This window comes from Procambarus clarkii, chromosome 25 (genome assembly GCF_040958095.1).
Source record: "Procambarus clarkii isolate CNS0578487 chromosome 25, FALCON_Pclarkii_2.0, whole genome shotgun sequence".
In the NCBI taxonomy this organism is placed as follows: Eukaryota; Metazoa; Arthropoda; class Malacostraca; order Decapoda; family Cambaridae; genus Procambarus; species Procambarus clarkii.
Window position 1 is genome coordinate 45651730 of NC_091174.1, and position 26180 is coordinate 45677909.

The 26180-nt window shown below is 55.9% G+C and overlaps 1 protein-coding gene across 1 annotated transcript in view; it reads left to right on the forward strand.

The window, feature by feature from the left end:
- LOC138368598 (collagen alpha-1(XXIV) chain-like) overlaps positions 1–2191 on the forward strand; it is a 41608-nt gene extending 39417 nt beyond the window's left edge. The window contains exons 11-13 of the mRNA XM_069331127.1: positions 309–452; positions 849–1280; positions 2174–2191. Of these exons, the coding sequence (XP_069187228.1) occupies positions 309–452; positions 849–1280; positions 2174–2191 (594 nt within the window). The remainder of the gene's footprint in view (positions 1–308; positions 453–848; positions 1281–2173) is intronic.
- The last annotated feature ends 23989 nt before the right edge of the window (positions 2192–26180 follow it).

Here is a 26180-nt window from a genome sequence, read left to right on the forward strand (position 1 = left end):
AGGTTGGTGTGAGGGGGCAGGTTGGTGTGTGGGCGCAGGTTGGTGTGTGGGCGCAGGTTGGTGTGAGAGCGCAGGTTGGTGTGAGGGCGAAGGTTGGTGTGTGGGCGCAGGTTGGTGTGTGGGCGCAGGTTGGAGTGTGGGCGAAGGATGGTGTGAGGGCGCAGGTTTGTGTGTTGGCGCAGGTTGGTGTGAAGGTGAAGGATGGTGTGTGGGTGCAGGTTGGTGTGAGGGCGCAGGTTGGTGTGTGGGCGCAGGTTGAAGTGAGGGCGCAGGTTGGTGTGAGGGCGCAGGTTGTTGTGTTGGCGCAGGTTGGTGTGAGGGAGATGGTTGGTGTGAGGGCGCAAGTTGGTGCGAGGGCGCAGGTTGGTGTGACGGCGCAGGTTGGTGTGTTGGCGCAAGTTGATGTGTCGGCGCAGGTTGGTGTGAGGGCGCAGGTTGGTGTATGGGCGCAGGTTGGTGTGTGGGTGCAGGTTAGTGTGTGGGCGCACGTTGGTGTGAAGGTGAAGGATGGTGTGTGGGCGCAGGTTGGTGTGAGGGCGCAGGTTGGTGTGAGGGCGCAGGTTGGTGTGTGGGTGAAGGTTGGTGTGTGGGTGAAGGTTGGTGTGAGGGTGAAGGTTGGTGTGAGGGAGAAGGTTGGTGTGTGGGTGAAGGTTGGTGTGTGGGCGCAGGTTGGTGTGCGGGTGAAGGTTGGTGTGTGGGCGAAGGTTGGTGTGTGGGCGCAGATTGGTGTGAGGGCGCAGGTTGGTGTGAGGGTGAAGGTTGGTGTGTGGGCGCAGGTTGGTATGAGGGCGCAGGTTGGTGTGAGGGAGAAGGTTGGTGTGAGGGTGAAGGTTGGTGTGAGAGCGCAGGTTGGTGTGAGGGAGAAACTTGGTGTGAGGGAAAAGGTTGGTGTGAGGGTGAAGGTTGGTGTGAGAGCGCAGGTTGGTGTGAGGGAGAAACTTGGTGTGAGGGCGCAGGTTGGTGTGAGGGAGAAGGTTGGTGTAAGGACGCAGGTTGGTGTGTGGGTGAAGGTTGGTGTGAGTGCGCAGGTTGATGTGAGGGCGCAGGTTGGTGTGTGGGTGCAGGTTGGTTTGAGGGCGCAGGTTGGTGTGAGGGCGCTGGTTGGTGTGTGGGCGCAGGTTGGTGTGAGGGAGAAGGTTGGTGGGAGGGCGCAAGTTGGTGTGAGGGCGCAGGTTGGTGTGAGGGCGCAGGTTGGTGTGAGGGCGCAGGTTGGTGTGTGGGCGCAGGCTGGTGTGAGAGCGAAGGTTGGTGTGTGGGCGAAGGCTGGTGTGAAGGCGAAGGTTGGTGTGTGGGCGAAGGTTGGTGTGTGGGTGAAGGTTGGTGTGTGGGCGAAGGTTGGTGTGTGGGCGAAGGTTGGTGTGTGGGCGAAGGTTGGTGTGTGGGAGAAGGTTGGTGTGTGTGAGAAGGTTGGAGTGAGGAAGAAGGTTGGTGTGTGGGCGAAGGTTGGTGTGTGGGTGAAGGTTGGTGTGTGGGAGAAGGTTGGTGTGAGGGAGAAGGTTGGTGTGAGGGTGAAGGTTGGTATGAGGGAAAAGGTTGGTGTGTGGGTGAAGGTTGGTGTGTGGGTGAAGGTTGGTGTGTGGGCGAAGGTTGGTGTGTGGGAGAAGGTTGCTGTGTGGGTGAATGTTGGTGTGTGGGTGAAGGTTGGTGTGAGGGAGAGGGTTCTGGGAGTTCTTCTACTCCCCAAGCCCGGCCCGAGGCTAGGCTTGACTTGTGAGAGTTTGGTCCACTAGGCTGTTGCTTGGAGCGGCCCGCAGGCCCACATACCCACCACAATCTGGTTGGTCCGGCACTCCTTGGAGGAATAAATCTACTTTCCTCTTGAAAATGTCCACGGTTGTTCCGGCAATATTTCTTATGCTTGCTTGGAGGACATTGAACAACCGCGGACCTCTGATGTTTATACAGTGTTCTCTGATTGTGCCTATGGCACTTCTGCTTTTCACTGGTTCTATTCTACATTTTCTTCCATATCGTTCACACCAGTACGTTGTTATTTTACTGTGTAGATTTGGTACTTGGCCCTCCAGTATCTTCCAGGTGTATATTATTTGATATCTCTCTCGCCTTCTTTCTAGTGAGTGCATTTGGAAGGCTTTGAGATGATCCCAATAATTTAGGTGCTTTATTGCGTCTATGCGTGCCGTATATGTTTTCTGTGTTCCCTCTATTTCAGCAATCTCTCCTGTTCTGAAGGGGGAAGTGAGTACTGAGCAGTACTCAAGACGGGAGAACACAAGTGACTTTAAGAGTACAACCATTGTGATGGGATCCCTGGATTTGAAATTTCTCGTAATCCATCCTGTCATTTTTCTGGCTGTCGCAATATTTGCTTGGTTATGCTCCTTAAACGTTAGGTCGTCAGACATTATTATTCCCAAATCCTTTACCTGCTGTTTTCCTACTATGGGTACATTTCATTATGTTTTGTACTCTGTATTATGTTTAAGGTCCTCATTTTTACCGTACCTGAGTACCTGGAATTTATCACTGTTAAACATCATGTTATTTTCTGATGCCCAGTCGAAAACTTTATTAATATCAGCTTGAAGTTTTTCAATGTCTTCAGCCGAGGTAATTTTCATACTGATTTTTGTGTCATCTGCAAAGGATGATACGAAGCTGTGACTTGTATTTTTGTCTATATCTGATATGAGAATAAGGAAAAGCAGCGGTGCAAGGACTGTACCCTGAGGTACAGAGCTTTTAACTGCACTTGCACTAGATTTTATATGGTTGACCGTTACTCGCTGAGTCCTGTTTGACAGAAAACTGAGTATCCAGCGTCCTACTTTACCGGTTATTCCCATTGACTTCATTTTGTGTGCTATCACGCCATGGTCACATTTATCGAAAGCCTTTGCGAAGTCCGTGTATATCACATCAGCATTCTGTCTTTCTTTTAATGCCTCAGTGTCTTTGTCGTAGTGCTCAAGTAGATGTGAGAGGCACGATCTTCCCGTCCGAAATCCATGTTGGCCTGGGTTGTGAAGGTCCTTGGTCTCCATAAAATTGGTGACCTGACTCCTAATCACTCTCTCAAATACTTTTATGATGTGCGATGTTAGTGCAACTGGTCTATAATTCTTTGCCAGTGCTTTGCTCCCTCCCTTGTTTAGAGGGGCTATGTCTGCTACTTTAAGTGCATCTGGTATCTCCCCCGTGTCCAAGCTCTTCCTCCACACTATACTGAGTGCCTGTGCCTCCGGCACTTTGCATTTCTTTATAAATATTGAATTCCATGAGTCTGGACCTGGGGCCGAGTGCATGGGCATGTTTTCAATTTCTCTTTCAAAATTTAGTACGCTCGTGTTTATATCAGTTATATTTACAGGGGTTTGAATATCCCGCATAAAGAAATTCTCTGGATCTTCCACATTCATGTTGTTTATTGGAGTGCTAAACATGTCCTCATACTGCTTTTTTAGGATTTCACTAATTTCTTTGTCATCCTCCGTGTATGAAACTTCACTTGTACGAATTGGTCCAAAACTGGCAGTTGTTTTTGCTTTTGATTTCGCATATGAGAAGAAATATTTTGGATTTTTCTTTATTTCCTGAATTGCTTTCTGTTCTAACTGCCTTTCTTCAGTTTCATATGAGTGTTTCAATTTCCGCTCGATTTCTTCAATCTCTCTATTTAAATTATTTCTTCTTTGACGGGAAATTCGTGTCTGCATAAGCAGTTCCGTTATTTTTTTCCTGCGTTTATAGTGTCTGCGTTCTCTTTCTACGTTGGATCTCTGTCTGGCATTCCTCAAAGAAACATGTTTCAGACAGACTTGATACGCTTCTGAAGTCAGTTTTTCTATTCCTTCTGTAGGACTTGTATTGCTTAGAACAGTTCCCCATGGAATGTTTGTAAGTTCCCTGTTTATTATCTCCCAGTCTATCCTTTTATTTTTAAAATTGAATTTACTGAATAGCCCCTCTCGCTTTATCAACGTTTTAGGTCTATTCTGAGTACTGATGGTCGTTTGCACTTCAATGAGCTTGTGATCTGAGTATGTGGTATCTGATATCGTAATGTCTCTGATAATGTCTTCATTGTTCGTAAAGACCAGATCTAGAATATTTCTATTTCTCGTTGGCTCCGATATCTGCTGACTGAGTGAAAATTTGTCACAGAATCTAAGTAGTTCTCTAATCTGTGGTTGGTTAGGTCCTGATAGATTTCCTGGTATAATATCATTGTTTGCTATTTTCCACCTGAGACTAGGCAAGTTGAAGTCACCTAGGAAGATGATATCAGATATCGGGTTCTCCAAATTATCAAGGCTATTCTTTATTTTGCTTATCTGTTCTGTGAATTCCTCAGCCGTTGCATCTGGCGGTTTGTATATTAGAATAATCACTAAATTTATTTTCTCTATTTTTAATCCCAGTAACTCTACCACCTTATTTGTAACGTTTAGGAGCTCCGAGCATACAAGGTCTTCCCTAATATACAGACCCACTCCTCCATGTGACCTAATTTTCCTATTACACTTCTACAAGTTATATCCTGGAATCCAGATCTCACCAAGCTGCACCCTCACACCAACCTTCGCCCTCACACCAAGCTGCGCCCTCACACCAACCTTCACCCTCACACCAACCTGCGCCCACACACCAACCTTCGCCCACACACCAACCTTCACCCTCACACCAACCTGCACCCACACACCAACCTTCGCCCACACACCAACCTGCGCCCTCACACCAACCTGCGCCCACACACCAACCTGCGCCCTCACACCAACCTTCGCCCTCACACCAAGCAACGCCCTCACACCAACCTTCACCCTCACACCAACATGCGCCCACACACCAACCTTCGCCCACACACCAACCTGCGCCCTCACACCAACCTGCGCCCACACACCAACCTGCGCCCACACACCAGCGTTCACCCTCACACCAACCTGCGCCCACAAACCATCCTTTGCCCTCACACCAACTTGCGCCCTCACACCAACCTGCGCCCTCACACCACCCTTCGCCCTCACACCAACCTGCGCCATCACACCACCCTTCGCCCTCACACCAACCTGCGCCCTCAAACCAACCTTCGCCCTCACACCAACCTTCGCCCTCACACCAACCTTCGCCCAAACACCAACCTGCGCTCTCACACCAACCTGCGCCCACACACCAACCTCCGCCCTCACACCAACCTTCTCCCTCACATAAACCTGCGCCCTCACACCATCCTTCGCCCACACACCAATCTGCGCCCTCACACCAACCGGCGCCCACACACCAACCTGCGCCCACACACCATCCTTCACCTTCACACCAACCTGCGCCCACACACCAACCTGCGCCCACACACCAACATGCGCCCTCACACTAACATGCGCCCTCACACCAACCTGCGCCCACACACCAACCTGCGCCCTCACACCATCCTTCGCCCACACTCCAACCTGCGCCCACACACCAACCTGCGCCCACACACCAACTTTCACCCTCACACCAACCTGCGCCCTCACACCAACCTGCGCCCACACACCAACCTGCGCCTACACACCAACCTGCGCCCTCACACCAACCTGCGCCCTCACACTAACATGCGCCCTCACACCAACCTGCGCCCACACACCAACCTGCGCCCTCACACCAACCTGCGGCCTCACACCAACCTGCGCCCTCACACCAACCTTCTCCCTCACACCAACCTGCGCCCACACACCAACCTGCGCCCTTACACCAACTTTCTCCCTCACACCAACCAGCGCCCACACACCAACCTTCTCCCTCACACCAACCGTCTCCCTCACACCAACCTGCGCCTTCACACCAACCTTCTTCCTCACACCAACCTTCACCCTCACACCAACCTGCGCCTTCACACCAACCTTCTTCCTCACACCAACCTTCACCCTCACACCAACCTTCTCCCACACACCAACCTTCTCTCTCACACCAACCTTCTCCCACACACCAATCTGCGCCCTCACACCAACCTGCGCCTTCACACCAACCTTCTCCCTCACACCAACCTTCGCCCTCACACCAAATTTCTCCCTCACACCAACCTGTGCCCACACACCAACCTTCTCCCAGACACCATCCTGCGCTCTCACACCAACCTGCGCCCTCACACTAACCTGCGCCCACACACCAACCTGCGCCCACACACCAACCTGCGCCCACACACCAACCTGCGCCCTCAAACCAACCTGCGCCCTTATACCAACCTGCGCCCACACACCAACCTGCGCCCTCAAACCAACCTGCGCCCTTACACCAACCTGCACCCACACACCAACCTGCGCCCTCACACCAACCTTCTCCCTCACACCAACCTGCGCCCACACACTAACCTTCTCCCTCACACCAACCTGCGCCCACACACCAACCTTCTCCCTCACACCAACCTGCGCCCACACACCAACCTTGCCCTTCACACCAACCTTCTCCCTCACACCAACCAGCGCCCACACACCAACCTTCACCCACACACCATCCTTCGCCCACACAACAACCTTCCCCCTCACACCAACCTGCGCCCACACACCAACCTTCTCCCTCACACCAACCTGCGCCCTCACACCAACCTTCACCTTCACACCAACCTGCGCCCTCACACTAACCTGCGCCCACACACCAACCTGCGCCCACATACCAACCTGCGCCCACACACCAACCTGCGCCCTCACACGAACCTGCGCCCACACACCAACCTGCGCCCACACACCAACCTGCGCCCTCACACCAACCTGCGCCCTCACACCAACCTTCGCTCTCACACCAACCTTCACCCTCACACTAACCTGCGCCCTCACACCAACCTTCGCTCTCACACCATCCTTCACCCTCACACTAACATGCGCCCTCACACCAACCTGCTCCCTCACACCAACTTTCGCTCTCACACCAACCTGCGCCCTCACACGAACCTGCGCCCTCACACCAACCTGCGCCCTCACACCAACTTTCGCTCTCACACCAACCCGCGCCCACACACCAACCTTCTCCCTCATACCAACCTTCACCCTCACACCAACCTGCGCCCACACACCAACCTGCGCCCCTAATAACCACCTGCTCCCCCACACCCACCTGCGCCCCTAATAACCAACTGCGCCCTCACACCAACCTGCGCCCTCACACTAACATGCGCCCTCACACCAACCTGCGCCCACACACCAACCTGCGCCCTCACACCAACCTGCGGCCTCACACCAACCTGCGCCCTCACACCAACCTTCTCCCTCACACCAACCTGCGCCCACACACCAACCTGCGCCCTTACACCAACTTTCTCCCTCACACCAACCAGCGCCCACACACCAACCTTCTCCCTCACACCAACCGTCTCCCTCACACCAACCTGCGCCTTCACACCAACCTTCTTCCTCACACCAACCTTCACCCTCACACCAACCTGCGCCTTCACACCAACCTTCTTCCTCACACCAACCTTCACCCTCACACCAACCTTCTCCCACACACCAACCTTCTCTCTCACACCAACCTTCTCCCACACACCAATCTGCGCCCTCACACCAACCTGCGCCTTCACACCAACCTTCTCCCTCACACCAACCTTCGCCCTCACACCAAATTTCTCCCTCACACCAACCTGTGCCCACACACCAACCTTCTCCCAGACACCATCCTGCGCTCTCACACCAACCTGCGCCCTCACACTAACCTGCGCCCACACACCAACCTGCGCCCACACACCAACCTGCGCCCACACACCAACCTGCGCCCTCAAACCAACCTGCGCCCTTATACCAACCTGCGCCCACACACCAACCTGCGCCCTCAAACCAACCTGCGCCCTTACACCAACCTGCACCCACACACCAACCTGCGCCCTCACACCAACCTTCTCCCTCACACCAACCTGCGCCCACACACTAACCTTCTCCCTCACACCAACCTGCGCCCACACACCAACCTTCTCCCTCACACCAACCTGCGCCCACACACCAACCTTGCCCTTCACACCAACCTTCTCCCTCACACCAACCAGCGCCCACACACCAACCTTCACCCACACACCATCCTTCGCCCACACAACAACCTTCCCCCTCACACCAACCTGCGCCCACACACCAACCTTCTCCCTCACACCAACCTGCGCCCTCACACCAACCTTCACCTTCACACCAACCTGCGCCCTCACACCAACCTGCGCCCACACACCAACCTGCGCCCACATACCAACCTGCGCCCACACACCAACCTGCGCCCTCACACGAACCTGCGCCCACACACCAACCTGCGCCCACACACCAACCTGCGCCCTCACACCAACCTGCGCCCTCACACCAACCTTCGCTCTCACACCAACCTTCACCCTCACACTAACCTGCGCCCTCACACCAACCTTCGCTCTCACACCATCCTTCACCCTCACACTAACATGCGCCCTCACACCAACCTGCTCCCTCACACCAACTTTCGCTCTCACACCAACCTGCGCCCTCACACGAACCTGCGCCCTCACACCAACCTGCGCCCTCACACCAACTTTCGCTCTCACACCAACCCGCGCCCACACACCAACCTTCTCCCTCATACCAACCTTCACCCTCACACCAACCTGCGCCCACACACCAACCTGCGCCCCTAATAACCACCTGCTCCCCCACACCCACCTGCGCCCCTAATAACCAACTGCGCCCTCACACCAACTTGCTCCCTCACACCCACCTGCTTCTATAATAACCACCTGCGCCCTCACACCCACCTGCTCCCATAATAACCACCTGCGCCCTCACACCCACCTGCTCCCATAATAACCACCTGCGCCCTCACACCCACCTGCTCCCTCACACCCACGTTCGCGCACGTCGTCACTTATAGAGATATTCAGCATGTTTTGTGTGTGTTCAGATAAAAGTTCTCCATATAGTCAGATGTAATGACGAATGTTCGTATGATGCAAAAAATTGTTAGGTAACAATAGAGGAGAATATCTCAGTCAATTACTGAACCCATTTGTTAAAGGTCAGTAGTCTCTTGTCATCCAGACAATGCGCATGCGCGAGCGGTTGTGATGCATGACTTAGTGAGTCTCGGGTCATTCTTGCCAGCCCCTCGCCAGGGAAGGTCGCCCTGCCTGTCTCAGAGGTGAGTGGTGCGCGTACAACTCTTGTTCCGAAGGACCTTTGCTGTGTTTACACACCAAACGTCCTAATTTAAAGGTCGCAGGTAAATTACGTAATTACGCCGTAATTTACACTCAAGGGTGCAAGCGTTCAATGTGCAGTTATGTATGATTGGTGAGTATGACCAGTGTGTGGGGTGGAGGTGTGTATGACTAGTGTGTAGGGTCGGGGTGTGTATGACTAGTGTGTGGGGTGGAGGTGTGTGTGACCAGTGTATGGGGTGGGAGTGTGTATGACCAGTGTGTGGGGTGGGAGTGTAAAGGACCAGTGTGTGTGTGGGGTGGGAGTGTAAATGACCAGTGTGTGTGTGGGGTGGGAGAGTGTATGACCAGTGTGTGGGGTGGAGGTGTGTGTGACCAGTGTGTGGGGTGGAGGTGTGTATGACCAGTGTGTGGGGAGGAGGTGTGTGTGACCAGTGTGTGGGGTGGAGGTGTGTATGACCAGTGTGTGGGGTGGAGGTGTGTGTGACCAGTGTGTGGGGTGGAGGTGTGTATGACTAGTGTGTAGGGTCGGGGTGTGTATGACTAGTGTGTGGGGTGGAGGTGTGTGTGACCAGTGTATGGGGTGGGAGTGTGTATGACCAGTGTGTGGGGTGGGAGTGAAAAGGACCAGTGTGTGTGTGGGGTGGGAGTGTAAATGACCAGTGTGTGTGTGGGGTGGGAGAGTGTATGACCAGTGTGTGGGGTGGAGGTGTGTGTGACCAGTGTGTGGGGTGGAGGTGTGTATGACCAGTGTGTGGGGTGGAGGTGTGTGTGACCAGTGTGTGGGGTGGAGGTGTGTATGACCAGTGTGTGGGGTGGAGGTGTGTGTGACCAGTGTGTGGGGTGGAGGTGTGAATGACCAGTGTGTGGGGTGGAGGTGTGTATGACCAGTGTGTGGGGAGGAGGTGTGTGTGACCAGTGTGTGGGGGGGAGGTGTGTGTGACCAGTGTGTGGGGTGGAGTTGTGAATGACCAGTGTGTGGGGTGGAGGTGTGTTTGACCAGTGTGTGGGGTGGAGGTGTGTATGAACAGTGTGTGGGGTGGGGGTGTGTGTGACCAGTGTGTGGGGGTGGAGGTGTGAATGACCAGTGTGTGGGGTGGGAGAGTGTATGACCAGTGTGTGGGGTGGAGGTGTGTGTGACCAGTGTGTGGGGTGGGGGTGTGTATGACCAGAGTGTGGGGTGGAGGTGTGAATGACCAGTGTGTGGGGTGGGGGTGTGTATGACCAGTGTGTGTGTGTAGGGTGAGAGTGTGTATGACCAGTGTGTGGGGTGGGGGTGTGTATGCCCAGTGTGTGGGGTGGGGGTGTGTGTGACCAGTGTGTGGGGTGGGTGTGTGTGTGACCAGTGTGTGGGGTGGAGGTGTGTATGACCAGTGTGTGGGGTGGAGGTGTGTATGACCAGTGTGTGGGGTGGAGGTGTGTATGATCAGTGTGTGGGGTGGGGGTGTGTATGACCAGTGTGTGGGGTGGAGGTGTGTATGACCAGTGTGTGAGGTGGGGGTGTGAATGACCAGTGTGTGGGGTGGAGGTGTGTATGACCAGTGTGTGGGGTGGAGGTGTGTATGATCAGTGTGTGGGGTGGGGGCGGGGTGTATGGCCAGTGTATGGGAGATTGGATGTGTATGACCAGTGTGTGTGGTGGGGGTGTGTATGACCAGTGTGTGTGGTGGGGGTGTGTATGACCAGTGTGTGGGGTGGGGGGGTGTATGACCAGTGTGTGGGGTGAAGGTGTGTATGACCAGTGTGTGGGGTGGAGGTGGGTATGACCAGTGTGTGGGATGGGGTGTGTATGACAAGTGTGTGGGGTGGAGGTGTGTATGACCAGTGTGTGGGGTGGGGGTGTGTATGCCCAGTGTGTGGGGTGGGGTGTGTATGACCAGTGTGTGGGGTGGAGGTGTATATGACCAGTGTGTGGGGTGGGGTGTGTATGACCAGTGTGTGGGGTGGAGGTGTATATGACCAGTGTGTGGGATGGAAGGTGTATGACCAGTGTGTGGGATGGAAGGTGTATGACCAGTGTGTGGGACTGGATGTGTATGACCAGTGTGTGGGGGGGGGGTGTGTATGCCAAGTGTGTGGGGTGGGGGTGTTTATGACCAGTGTATGGGGGATTGGATGTGTATGACCAGTGTGTGGGGTGGGGGGTGTATGACCAGTGTGTGGCGTGGGGGTGTGTATGACAAGTGTGTGGGGTGGGGGTGTGTATGACCAGTGTGTGGGGTGGGGGTGTGTTTGACCAGTGTATGGGGAATTGGATGTGTATGACCAGTGTGTGGGGTGGGGGTGTGTATGACCAGTGTGCGGGGGGGTGTGTAAGACCAGTGTGTGGGGGGGGTGTGTAAGACCAGTGTGTGGGGTGGGGGTGTGTATGACCAGTGTGTGGGGTGGGGGTGTGTATGACCAGTGTGTGGGGTGGGGGTGTGTATGACAAGTGTGTGGGGTGGGGGTGTGTATGACCAGTGTGTGGGGTGGGGGTGTGTTTGACCAGTGTATGGGGAATTGGATGTGTATGACCAGTATGTGGGGTGGGGGTGTGTATGACCAGTGTGTGAGGGGGGGTGTGTAAGACCAGTGTGTGGGGTGGGGGTGTGTAGGACCAGTGTGTTGGGTGGGGGTGTGTATGACCAGTGTGTGCGGTGGGGGTGTGTATGACCAGTGTGTGGCATGATGGTGTGTATGACCAGTGTGTGGGATTGGGGTGTGTATGACCAGTGTGTGGGGTGATGTTGTGTATGACCAGTGTATGGGGGATTGGATGTGTATGACCAGTGTGTGGGGTGATGGTGTGTATGACCAGTATGTGGGATGGGGGTGTGTATGACCAGTGTGTGGGGTGGAAGTGTGAATGACCAGTGTGTGCGGTGGGGGTGTGTATGACCAGTGTTTGGGATGGAGGTGTGTATGACCAGTGTGTGGGGTGGAAGTGTGTATGACCAGTGTGTGGGGTGGAAGTGTGTATGACCAGTGTGTGCGGTGGGGGTGTGTACGACCAGTGTGTGGGGTGGGGGTGTGTATGACCAGTGTTTGGGATGGAGGTGTGTATGACCAGTGTGTGGGGTGGGGGTGTGTGTGACCAGTGTGTGGGGTGGGGGTAGGTATGACTAGCGTGTGGGGTGGAGGTGTGTGTGACCAGTGTGTTGGGTGGAGGTGTGAATGACCAGTGTGTGGGGTGGGGGTGTGTATGATCAGTGTGTGTGCGGTGGGGGTGTGTATGACCAGTGTGTGGGGTGGAAGTGTGTATGACCAGTGTGTGGGGTGGAGGTGTGTATGATCAGTGTGTGCGGTGGGGGTGTGAATGACCAGTGTTTGGGATAGAGGTGTGTATAACCAGTGTGTGGGGTGGGGGTGTGTATGACCAGTGTGTGGGGTGGGAGGGTGTATGACCAGTGTGTGGGGTGGGGGTGTGTATGATCAGTGTGTGGGGTGGGGTGGGGGTTGTATGGCCAGTGTATGGGAGATTGGATATGTATGACCAGTGTCTGGAGTGGGGGTGTGTATGACCAGTGTCTGGAGTGGGGGTGTGTATGACCAGTGTGTGCGGTGGGGGTGTGTATGACCAGTGTGTGGGGTGGAGGTGTGAATGAGCAGTGTGTGGGGTGGGGGTGTGTATGACCAGTGTTTGGGATGGAGGTGTGTATAACCAGTGTGTGGGGTGGGGGTGTGTATGACCAGTGTGTGGGGTGGGGGTGTGTATGGCCAGTGTATGGGGGATTGGACGTGTATGACCAGTGTCTGGAGTGGGGGTGTGTATGACCAGTGTCTGGAGTGGGGGTGTGTATGACCAGTGTGTGAGGTGGGGGGGTGTATGACCAGTGTGTGAGGTGGGGGGGTGTATGACCAGTGTGTGGGGTGGAGGTGTGTATGACCAGTGTGTGGGGTGGAGGTGTGTATGACCAGTGTGTGGGGTGGGGGGTGTATGACCAGTGTGTGGGGTGGGGGTGTGTATGACCAGTGTGTGAGGAGGGGGGGTGTATGACCAGTGTGTGGGGTGGAGGTGTGTATGACCAGTGTGTGGGGTGGAGGTGTGTATGACCAGTGTGTGGGGTGGGGTGTGTATGACCAGTGTGTGGGGTGGGGGGTGTATGACCAGTGTATGGTGGTTTGGATGTGTATGACCAGTGTGTGGGGTGGGAGTGTGTATGACCAGTGTGAGGGGTGGGGGTGTGTATGACAAGTGTGTGTGGTAGGGGTGTGTATGAACAGTGTATGGGGGATTGGATGTGAATGACCAGTGTGTGGGGTGGGGGTGTGTATGACCAGTGTGTGGGGTAGGGGTGTGTATGACAAGTGTGTGGGGTGAGGGTGTGTATGACCAGTGTGTGGGGGATTGGATGTGTATGACCAGTGTGTGTTGTGGGGGTGTGTATGACCAGTGTGTGGGGTGGGGGTGTGTATGACCAGTGTGTGGGGTGGGGGTGTGTTTGACCAGTGTATGGGGGATTGGATGTGTATGACCAGTGTGTGGGGTGGGGGTGTGTATGACCGGTGTGTGGGGTGGGGGTGTGTATGACCAGTGTGTGGGGTGGGGGTGTGTATGACCAGAGAGTGGGGTGGGGGTGTGTATGACCAGAGAGTGGGGTGGGGGTGTGTATGACCAGTGTGTGGGGTGGGGGGAGTGTAGGACCAGTGTGTTGGGTGGGGGTGTGTATGACCAGTGTGTGGGGTGTTGGTGTGTATGACCAGTGTGTGGATAGGGGTGTGTATGACCAGTGTGTGGGGTGGGAGTGTGTATGACCAGTGTGTGGGGTGGGGATGTGAATGACCAGTGTGTGGGGTGGGGGTGTGTATGACCAGTGTGTGGGGTGATGGTGTGTATGACCAGAGTGTGGGGTGGGGGGGTGTGTATGACCAGTGTGTGGGGTAGGGGTGTGTATGACCAGTGTGTGGGGTGGGGGTGTGTATGACCAGTGTGTGGGTTGGAGGATGTGTATGACCAGTGTGTGGGGTGGGCTTGTGTATGATCAGTGTGTGGGGTGGGGTGTGTATGAACAGCGTGTGGGGTGGAGGTGTGTATGACCAGTGTGTGGGGTGGAGGTGTGTATGACCAGTGTGTGGGGTGGGGTGTGTATGACCAGTGTGTGGGGTGGAGGTGTATATGACCAGTGTGTGGGGTGGGGGTGTGTATGACCAGTGTGTGGGATGGGGGGGGTTGTATGACCAGTGTATGGGGGTTTGGATGTGTATGACCAGTGTGTGGGGTGGGGGTGTGTATGACCAGTGTGAGGGATGGGGGTGTGTATGACAAGTGTGTGTGGTAGGGGTGTGTATGACCAGTGTATGGGGGATTGGATGTGAATGACCAGTGTGTGGGGTGGGGGTGTGTATGACCAGTGTGTGGGGTGGGGGTGTGTATGACCAGTGTGTGGGGTGGGCTTGTGTATGATCAGTGTGTGGGGTGGGGGTGTGTATGAACAGCGTGTGGGGTGGAGGTGTGTATGACCAGTGTGTGGGGTGGGGGAGTGTATGACCAGTGTGTGGGGGTGGAGGGTGTATGACCAGTGTGTGGGGTAGGGGTGTGAATGACCAGTGTGTGGGGTGGGGGTGTGTATGACCAGTGTGTGGGATGGAGGTGTGAATGACCAGTGTGTGGGGTGGAGGTGTGTATGACCAGTGTGTGGGGTGGGAGAGTGTAAGACCAGTGTGTGGGGTGGGGGTGTGTATGACCAGTGTGTGAGGTGGGGGGGTGTATGACCAGTGTGTGGGGGTGGAGGTGTGTATGAACAGTGTGTGGGGTGGAGGTGTGTATGACCAGTGTGTGGGGTGGGGTGTTTATGACCAGTGTGTGGGGTGGAGGTGTATATGACCAGTGTGTGGGGTGGGGGTGTGTATGACCAGTGTGTGGGATGGGGGGGTGTATGACCAGTGTATGGGGGTTTGGATGTGTATGACCAGTGTGTGGGGTGGGGGTGCGTATGACCAGTGTGAGGGGTGGGGGTGTGTATGACAAGTGTGTGTGGTAGGGGTGTGTATGACCAGTGTATGGGGGATTGGATGTGAATGACCAGTGTGTGGGGTGGGGGTGTGTATGACCAGTGTGTGGGGTGGGGGTGTGTATGACAAGTGTGTGGGGTGTGGGTGTGTATGACCAGTATGTGGGGGATTGGATGTGTATGACCAGTGTGTGGGGTGGGGGTGTGTATGACCAGTGTGTGGGGTGGGGGTGTGTATGACCAGTGTGTGGGGGTGGGGGTGTGTTTGACCAGTGTATGGGGGATTGGATGTGTATGACCAGTGTGTGGGGTGGGGGTGTGTATGACCAGTGTGTGGGGTGGGGGTGTGTATGACCAATGTGTGGGGTGGGGGTGTGTATGACCAGAGTGTGGGGTGGGGGGGTGTGTATGACCAGTGTGTGGGGTAGGGGTGTGTATGACCAGTGTGTGGGTTGGGGGTGTGTATGACCAGTGTGTGGGATGGAGGATGTGTATGACCAGTGTGTGGGGTGGGCTTGTGTATGATCAGTGTGTGGGGTGGGGTGTGTATGAACAGCGTGTGGGGTGGAGGTGTGTATGACCAGTGTGTGGGGTGGAGGTGTGTATGACCAGTGTGTGGGGTGGAGGTGTGAATGAGCAGTGTGTGGGGTGGGGGTGTGTATGACCAGTGTTTGGGATGGAGGTGTGTATAACCAGTGTGTGGGGTGGGGGTGTGTATGACCAGTGTGTGGGGTGGGGGTGTGTATGGCCAGTGTATGGGGGATTGGATGTGTATGACCAGTGTCTGGAGTGGGGGTGTGTATGACCAGTGTCTGGAGTGGGGGTGTGTATGACCAGTGTGTGGGGTGGGGGTGTGTATGACCAGTGTGTGAGGTGGGGGGGGGGTGTATGACCAGTGTGTGGGGTGGAGGTGTGTATGACCAGTGTGTGGGGTGGAGGTGTGTATGACCAGTGTGTGGGGTGGGGTGTGTATGACCAGTGTGTGGGGTGGGGGGGTGTATGACCAGTGTATGGGGGTTTGAATGTGTATGACCAGTGTGTGGGGTGGGGGTGTGTATGACCAGTGTGAGGGGTGGGGGTGTGTATGACAAGTGTGTGTGGTAGGGGTGTGTATGACCAGTGTATGGGGGATTGGATGTGAATGACCAGTGTGTGGGGTGGGGGAGTGTATTACCAGTGTGTGGGGTGGGGGAGTGTATGACAAGTGTGTGGGGTGAGGGTGTGTATGATCAGTGTGTGGGGGATTGGATGTGTATGACCAGTGTGTGGGGTGGGGGTGTGTATGACCAGTGTGTGGGGTGGGGGTGTGTGTGACCAGTGTGTGGGGTGGGGGTGTGTTTGACCAGTGTATGGGGGATTGGATGTGTATGACCAGTGTGTGGGGTGGGGGTGTGTATGACCGGTGTGTGGGGTGGGGGTGTGTATGACCAGTGTGTGGGGTGGGGGTGTGTATGACCAGAGTGTGGGGTGGGGGTGTGTATGACCAGTGTGTGGGGTGGGGGGAGTGTAGGACCAGTGTGTTGGGTGGGGGTGTGTATGACCAGTGTGTCGGGTGTTGGTGTGTATGACCAGTGTGTGGATAGGGGTGTGTATGACCAGTGTGTGGGGTGGGAGTGTGTATGACCAGTGTGTGGGGTGGGGATGTGAATGACCAGTGTGTGGGGTGGGGGTGTGTATGACCAGTGTGTGGGGTGATGGTGTGTATGACCAGAGTCTGGGGTGGGGGGGTGTGTATGACCAGTGTGTGGGGTAGGGGTGTGTATGACCAGTGTGTGGGGTGGGGGTGTGTATGACCAGTGTGTGGGTTGGAGGATGTGTATGACCAGTGTGTGGGGTGGGCTTGTTTATGATCAGTGTGTGGGGTGGGGTGTGTATGAACAGCGTGTGGGGTGGAGGTGTGTATGACCAGTGTGTGGGGTGGAGATGTGTATGACCAGTGTGTGGGGTGGGGTGTGTATGACCAGTGTGTGGGGTGGAGGTGTATATGACCAGTGTGTGGGGTGGGGGTGTGTATGACCAGTGTGTGGGATGGGGGGGTTGTATGACCAGTGTATGGGGGTTTGGATGTGTATGACCAGTGTGTGGGGTGGGGGTGTGTATGACCAGTGTGAGGGGTGGGGGTGTGTATGACAAGTGTGTGTGGTAGGGGTGTGAATGACCAGTGTATGGGGGATTGGATGTGAATGACCAGTGTGTGGGGTGGGGGTGTGTATGACCAGTGTGTGGGGTGGGGGTGTGTATGACCAGTGTGTGGGGTGGGCTTGGGTATGATCAGTGTGTGGGGTGGGGGTGTGTATGAACAGCGTGTGGGGTAGGGGTGTGAATGACCAGTGTGTGGGGTAGGGTGTGTATGACCAGTGTGTGGGGTGGAGGTGTGTATGACCAGTGTGTGGGATGGAGGTGTGTATGACCAGTGTGTGGGGTGTTGGTGTGTATGACCAGTGTGTGGGATAGGAGTGTGTATGACCAGTGTGTGGATAGGGGTGTGTATGACCAGTGTGTGGGGTGGGAGTGTGTATGACCAGTGTGTGGGGTGGGGATGTGAATGACCAGTGTGTGGGGTGGGGGTGTGTATGACCAGTGTGTGGGGTGATGGTGTGTATGACCAGAGTGTGGGGTGGGGGGGTGTGTATGACCAGTGTGTAGGGTAGGGGTGTGTATGACCAGTGTGTGGGGTGGGGGTGTGTATGACCAGTGTGTGGGATGGAGGATGTGTATGACCAGTGTGTGGGGTGGGCTTGTGTATGATCAGTGTGTGGGGTGGGGTGTGTATGAACAGCGTGTGGGGTGGAGGTGTGTATGACCAGTGTGTGGGGTGGAGGTGTGTATGACCAGTGTGTGGGGTGGGGTGTGTATGACCAGTGTGTGGGGTGGAGGTGTATATGACCAGTGTGTGGGGTGGGGGTGTGTATGACCAGTGTGTGGGATGGGGGGGGGTGTATGACCAGTGTATGCGGGTTTGGAAGTGTATGACCAGTGTGTGGGGTGGGGGTGTGTATGACCAGTGTGAGGGGTGGGGGTGTGTATGACAAGTGTGTGTGGTAGGGGTGTGTATGACCAGTGTATGGGGGATTAGATGTGAATGACCAGTGTGTGGGGTGGGGGGGTGTATGACCAGTGTGTGGGGTGGGGTGTGTATGACCAGTGTGTGGGGTGGGGGTGTGTATGACCAGTGTGTGGGGTGGGGGTGTGTATGACCAGTCTGTGGGGTGGGGGGTGTGTAGGACCAGTGTGTTGGGTGGGGGTGTGTATGACCAGTGTGTGGGGTGTTGGTGTGTATGACCAGTGTGTGGGATAGAAGTGTGTATGACCAGTGTGTGGGGTTGGAGTGTGTATGACCAGTGTGTGGGGTGGGGATGTGAATGACCAGTGTGTGGGGTGGGGGTGTGTATGCCCAGTGTGTGGGGTGATGGTGTGTATGACCAGAGTGTGGGGTGGGGGGTGTGTATGACCAGTGTGTGGGGTGGGGGTGTGTATGACCAGTGTGTGGGGGATTGGATGTGTATGACCAGTGTGTGGGGTGGGGGTGTGTATGACCAGTGTGTGGGGTGGGGGTGTGTATGACCAGTGTGTGGGGTGGAGGTGTGTATGACCAGTGTGTGGGATGGAGGTGTGAATGACCAGTGTGTGGGGTGGAGGTGTGTATGACCAGTGTGTGGGGTGGGAGAGTGTAAGACCAGTGTGTGGGGTGGGGGTGTGTATGACCAGTGTGTGAGTTGGGGGGGTGTATGACCAGTATGTGGGGTGGAGGTGTGTATGACCAGTGTGTGGGGTGGAGGTGTGTATGACCAGTGTGTGGGGTGGGGTGTTTATTACCAGTGTGTGGGGTGGATATGTATATGACCAGTGTGTGGGGTGGGGGTGTTTATGACCAGTGTGTGGGACGGGGGGGGGTGTATGACCAGTGTATGAGGGTTTGGATGTGTATGACCAGTGTGTGGGGTGGGGGTGTGTATGACCAGTGTGAGGGGTGGGGGTGTGTATGACAAGTGTGTGTGGTAGGGGTGTGTATGACCAGTGTATGGGGATTGGATGTGAATGACCAGTGTGTGGGGTGGGGGTGTGTATGACCAGTGTGTGGGGTGGGGGTGTGTATGACCAGTGTGTGGGGTGGGGGTGTGTATGACCAGTGTGTGGGGGTGGGGGTGTGTTTGACCAGTGTATGGGGGATTGGATGTGTATGACCAGTGTGTGGGGTGGGGGTGTGTATGACCAGTGTGAGGGGTGGGGGTGTGTATGACCAGTGTGTGGGGTGGGGGTGTGTATGACCAGAGTGTGGGGTGGGGGTGTGTATGACCAGTGTGTGGGGTGGGGGGAGTGTAGGACCAGTGTGTTGGGTGGGGGTGTGTATGACCAGTGTGTGGGGTGTTGGTGTGTATGACCAGTGTGTGGGATAGGGGTGTGTATGACCAGTGTGTGGGGTGGAAGTGTGTATGACCAGTGTGTGGGGTGGGGATGTGAATGACCAGTGTGTGGGGTGGGGGAGTGTATGACCAGTGTGTGGGGTGGTGGTGTGTATGACCAGAGTGTGGGGTGGGGGGGTGTGTATGACCAGTGTGTGGGGTAGGGGTGTGTATGACCAGTGTGTGGGGTGGGGGTGTGTATGACCAGTGTGTGGGATGGAGGATGTGTATGACCAGTGTGTGGGGTGGGCTTGTGTATGATCAGTGTGTGGGGTGGGGTGTGTATGAACAGCGTGTGGGGTGGAGGTGTGTATGACCAGTGTGTGGGGTGGGGTGTGTATGACCAGTGTGTGGGGTGGAGGCGTATATGACCAGTGTGTGGGGTGGGGGTGTGTATGACCAGTGTGTGGGGTGGGGGTGTGTATGACCAGTGTGTGGGGTGGGGGTGTGTATGACCAGTGTGTGGGGGTGGGGGTGTGTTTGACCAGTGTATGGGGGATTGGATGTGTATGACCAGTGTGTGGGGTGGGGGTGTGTATGACCAGTGTGAGGGGTGGGGGTGTGTATGACCAGTGTGTGGGGTGGGGGTGTGTATGACCAGAGTGTGGGGTGGGGGTGTGTATGACCAGTGTGTGGGGTGGGGGGAGTGTAGGACCAGTGTGTTGGTTGGGGGTGTGTATGACCAGTGTGTGGGATGTTGGTGTGTATGACCAGTGTGTGGGATAGGGGTGTGTATGACCAGTGTGTGGGGTGGGAGTGTGTATGACCAGTGTGTGGGGTGGGGATGTGAATGACCAGTGTGTGGGGTGGGGGAGTGTATGACCAGTGTGTGGGGTGATGGTGTGTATGACCAGAGTGTGGGGTGGGGGGGTGTGTATGACCAGTGTGTGGGGTAGGGGTGTGTATGACCAGTGTGTGGGGTGGGGGTGTGTATGACCAGTGTGTGGGATGGAGGATGTGTATGACCAGTGTGTGGGGTGGGCTTGTGTATGATCAGTGTGTGGGGTGGGGTGTGTATGAACAGCGTGTGGGGTGGAGGTGTGTATGACCAGTGTGTGGGGTGGAGGTGTGTATGACCAGTGTGTGGGGTGGGGTGTGTATGACCAGTGTGTGGGGTGGAGGCGTATATGACCAGTGTGTGGGGTGGGGGTGTGTATGACCAGTGTGTGGGATGGGGGGGGGTGTATGACCAGTGTATGGGGGTTTGGATGTGTATGACCAGTGTGTGGGGTGGGGGTGTGTATGACCAGTGTGATGGGTGGGGGTGTGTATGACAAGTGTTTGTGGTAGGGGTGTGTATGACCAGTGTATAGGGGATTGGATGTGAATGACCAGTGTGTGGGGTGGGGATGTGTATGACCAGTGTGTGGGGTGGGGGTGTGTATGACCAGTGTGTTGGGTGGGGGTGTGTATGACCAGTGTGTGGGATGGGGGGGTGTATGACCAGTGTATGGTGGTTTGGATGTGTATGACCAGTGTGTGGGGTGGGGGTGTGTATGACCAGTGTGAGGTGTGGGGGTGTGTATGACAAGTGTGTGTGGTAGGGGTGTGTATGACCAGTGTATGGGGGATTGGATGTGAATGACTAGTGTGTGGGGTGGGGGTGTGTATGACCAGTGTGTGGGGTGGGGGTGTGTATGACAATTGTGTGGGATGAGGGTGTGTTTGACCAGTGTGTGGGGGATTGGATGTGTATGACCAGTGTGTGGGGTGGGGGAGTGTATGACCAGTGTGTGGGGTGGGGGTGTGTATGACCAGTGTGTGGGGTGGGGGTGTGTTTGACCAGTGTATGGGGGATTGGATGTGTATGACCAGTGTGTGGGGTGGGGGTGTGTATGACCAGTGTGTGGGGTGGGGGTGTGTATGACCAGTGTGTGGGGTGGGGGTGTGTATGACCAGTCTGTGGGATGGGGGGAGTGTAGGACCAGTGTGTTGGGTGGGGGTGTGTATGACCAGTGTGTGGGGTGTTGGTGTGTATGACCAGTGTGTGGGATAGGAGTGTGTATGACCAGTGTGTGGATAGGGGTGTGTATGACCAGTGTGTGGGGTGGGAGTGTGTATGACCAGTGTGTGGGGTGGGGATGTGAATGACCAGTGTGTGGGGTGGGGGTGTGTATGACCAGTGTGTGGGGTGATGGTGTGTATGACCAGAGTGTGGGGTGGGGGGGTGTGTATGACCAGTGTGTGGGGTAGGGGTGTGTATGACCAGTGTGTGGGGTGGGGGTGTGTATGACCAGTGTGTGGGATGGAGGATGTGTATGACCAGTGTGTGGGGTGGGCTTGTGTATGATCAGTGTGTGGGGTGGGGTGTGTATGAACAGCGTGTGGGGTGGAGGTGTGTATGACCAGTGTGTGGGGTGGAGGTGTGTATGACCAGTGTGTGGGGTGGGGTGTGTATGACCAGTGTGTGGGGTGGAGGTGTATATGACCAGTGTGTGGGGTGGGGGTGTGTATGACCAGTGTGTGGGATGGGGGGGGTGTATGACCAGTGTATGCGGGTTTGGAAGTGTATGACCAGTGTGTGGGGTGGGGGTGTGTATGACCAGTGTGAGGGGTGGGGGTGTGTATGACAAGTGTGTGTGGTAGGGGTGTGTATGACCAGTGTATGGGGGATTAGATGTGAATGACCAGTGTGTGGGGTGGGGGGGTGTATGACCAGTGTGTGGGGTGGGGTGTGTATGACCAGTGTGTGGGGTGGGGGTGTGTATGACCAGTGTGTGGGGTGGGGGTGTGTATGACCAGTCTGTGGGGTGGGGGGGTGTATAGGACCAGTGTGTTGGGTGGGGGTGTGTATGACCAGTGTGTGGGGTGTTGGTGTGTATGACCAGTGTGTGGGATAGAAGTGTGTATGACCAGTGTGTGGGGTTGGAGTGTGTATGACCAGTGTGTGGGGTGGGGATGTGAATGACCAGTGTGTGGGGTGGGGGTGTGTATGCCCAGTGTGTGGGGTGATGGTGTGTATGACCAGAGTGTGGGGTGGGGGGTGTGTATGACCAGTGTGTGGGGTGGGGGTGTGTATGACCAGTGTGTGGGGGATTGGATGTGTATGACCAGTGTGTGGGGTGGGGGTGTGTATGACCAGTGTGTGGGGTGGGGGTGTGTATGACCAGTGTGTGGGGTGGGGGTGTGTATGACCAGTGTGTGGGGGTGGGGGTGTGTTTGACCAGTGTATGGGGGATTGGATGTGTATGACCAGTGTGTGGGGTGGGGGTGTGTATGACCAGTGTGAGGGGTGGGGGTGTGTATGACCAGTGTGTGGGGTGGGGGTGTGTATGACCAGAGTGTGGGGTGGGGGTGTGTATGACCAGTGTGTGGGGTGGGGGGAGTGTAGGACCAGTGTGTTGGGTGGAGGTGTGTATGACCAGTGTGTGGGGTGTTGGTGTGTATGACCAGTGTGTGGGATAGGGGTGTGTATGACCAGTGTGTGGGTTGGGAGTGTGTATGACCAGTGTGTGGGGTGGGGATGTGAATGACCAGTGTGTGGGGTGGGGGAGTGTATGACCAGTGTGTGGGGTGATGGTGTGTATGACCAGAGTGTGGGGTGGGGGGGTGTGTATGACCAGTGTGTGGGGTAGGGGTGTGTATGACCAGTGTGTGGGGTGGGGGTGTGTATGACCAGTGTGTGGGATGGAGGATGTGTATGACCAGTGTGTGGGGTGGGCTTGTGTATGATCAGTGTGTGGGGTGGGGTGTGTATGAACAGCGTGTGGGGTGGAGGTGTGTATGACCAGTGTGTGGGGTGGAGGTGTGTATGACCAGTGTGTGGGGTGGGGTGTGTATGACCAGTGTGTGGGGTGGAGGCGTATATGACCAGTGTGTGGGGTGGGGGTGTGTATGACCAGTGTGTGGGGTGGGGGTGTGTATGACCAGTGTGTGGGGTGGGGGTGTGTATGACCAGTGTGTGGGGGTAGGGGTGTGTTTGACCAGTGTATGGGGGATTGGATGTGTATGACCAGTGTGTGGGGTGGGGGTGTGTATGACCAGTGTGAGGGGTGGGGGTGTGTATGACCAGTGTGTGGGGTGGGGGTGTGTATGACCAGAGTGTGGGGTGGGGGTGTGTATGACCAGTGTGTGGGGTGGGGGGAGTGTAGGACCAGTGTGTTGGTTGGGGGTGTGTATGACCAGTGTGTGGGGTGTTGGTGTGTATGACCAGTGTGTGGGATAGGGGTGTGTATGACCAGTGTGTGGGGTGGGAGTGTGTATGACCAGTGTGTGGGGTGGGGATGTGAATGACCAGTGTGTGGGGTGGGGGAGTGTATGACCAGTGTGTGGGGTGATGGTGTGTATGACCAGAGTGTGGGGTGGGGGGGTGTGTATGACCAGTGTGTGGGGTAGGGGTGTGTATGACCAGTGTGTGGGGTTGGGGTGTGTATGACCAGTGTGTGGGATGGAGGATGTGTATGACCAGTGTGTGGGGTGGGCTTGTGTATGATCAGTGTGTGGGGTGGGGTGTGTATGAACAGCGTGTGGGGTGGAGGTGTGTATGACCAGTGTGTGGGGTGGAGGTGTGTATGACCAGTGTGTGGGGTGGGGTGTGTATGACCAGTGTGTGGGGTGGAGGTGTATATGACCAGTGTGTGGGGTGGGGGTGTGTATGACCAGTGTGTGGGATGGGGGGGGGGGTGTATGACCAGTGTATGCGGGTTTGGAAGTGTATGACCAGTGTGTGGGGTGGGGGTGTGTATGACCAGTGTGAGGGGTGGGGGTGTGTATGACAAGTGTGTGTGGTAGGGGTGTGTATGACCAGTGTATGGGGGATTAGATGTGAATGACCAGTGTGTGGGGTGGGGGGGTGTATGACCAGTGTGTGGGGTGGGGTGTGTATGACCAGTGTGTGGGGTGGGGGTGTGTATGACCAGTGTGTGGGGTGGGGGTGTGTATGACCAGTCTGTGGGGTGGGGGGTGTGTAGGACCAGTGTGTTGGGTGGGGGTGTGTATGACCAGTGTGTGGGGTGTTGGTGTGTATGACCAGTGTGTGGGATAGAAGTGTGTATGACCAGTGTGTGGGGTTGGAGTGTGTATGACCAGTGTGTGGGGTGGGGATGTGAATGACCAGTGTGTGGGGTGGGGGTGTGTATGCCCAGTGTGTGGGGTGATGGTGTGTATGACCAGAGTGTGGGGTGGGGGGTGTGTATGACCAGTGTGTGGGGTGGGGGTGTGTATGACCAGTGTGTGGGGGATTGGATGTGTATGACCAGTGTGTGGGGTGGGGGTGTGTATGACCAGTGTGTGGGGTGGGGGTGTGTATGACCAGTGTGTGGGGTGGGGGTGTGTATGACCAGTGTGTGGGGGTGGGGGTGTGTTTGACCAGTGTATGGGGGATTGGATGTGTATGACCAGTGTGTGGGGTGGGGGTGTGTATGACCAGTGTGAGGGGTGGGGGTGTGTATGACCAGTGTGTGGGGTGGGGGTGTGTATGACCAGAGTGTGGGGTGGGGGTGTGTATGACCAGTGTGTGGGGTGGGGGGAGTGTAGGACCAGTGTGTTGGGTGGGGGTGTGTATGACCAGTGTGTGGGGTGTTGGTGTGTATGACCAGTGTGTGGGATAGGGGTGTGTATGACCAGTGTGTGGGGTGGGAGTGTGTATGACCAGTGTGTGGGGTGGGGATGTGAATGACCAGTGTGTGGGGTGGGGGAGTGTATGACCAGTGTGTGGGGTGATGGTGTGTATGACCAGAGTGTGGGGTGGGGGGGTGTGTATGACCAGTGTGTGGGGTAGGGGTGTGTATGACCAGTGTGTGGGGTGGGGGTGTGTATGACCAGTGTGTGGGATGGAGGATGTGTATGACCAGTGTGTGGGGTGGGCTTGTGTATGATCAGTGTGTGGGGTGGGGTGTGTATGAACAGCGTGTGGGGTGGAGGTGTGTATGACCAGTGTGTGGGGTGGAGGTGTGTATGACCAGTGTGTGGGGTGGGGTGTGTATGACCAGTGTGTGGGGTGGAGTCGTATATGACCAGTGTGTGGGGTGGGGGTGTGTATGACCAGTGTGTGGGGTGGGGGTGTGTATGACCAGTGTGTGGGGTGGGGGTGTGTATGACCAGTGTGTGGGGGTGGGGGTGTGTTTGACCAGTGTATGGGGGATTGGATGTGTATGACCAGTGTGTGGGGTGGGGGTGTGTATGACCAGTGTGAGGGGTGGGGGTGTGTATGACCAGTGTGTGGGGTGGGGGTGTGTATGACCAGAGTGTGGGGTGGGGGTGTGTATGACCAGTGTGTGGGGTGGGGGGAGTGTAGGACCAGTGTGTTGGTTGGGGGTGTGTATGACCAGTGTGTGGGGTGTTGGTGTGTATGACCAGTGTGTGGGATAGGGGTGTGTATGACCAGTGTGTGGGGTGGGAGTGTGTATGACCAGTGTGTGGGGTGGGGATGTGAATGACCAGTGTGTGGGGTGGGGGAGTGTATGACCAGTGTGTGGGGTGATGGTGTGTATGACCAGAGTGTGGGGTGGGGGGGTGTGTATGACCAGTGTGTGGGGTAGGGGTGTGTATGACCAGTGTGTGGGGTGGGGGTGTGTATGACCAGTGTGTGGGATGGAGGATGTGTATGACCAGTGTGTGGGGTGGGCTTGTGTATGATCAGTGTGTGGGGTGGGGTGTGTATGAACAGCGTGTGGGGTGGAGGTGTGTATGACCAGTGTGTGGGGTGGAGGTGTGTATGACCAGTGTGTGGGGTGGGGTGTGTATGACCAGTGTGTGGGGTGTAGGCGTATATGACCAGTGTGTGGGGTGGGGGTGTGTATGACCAGTGTGTGGGATGGG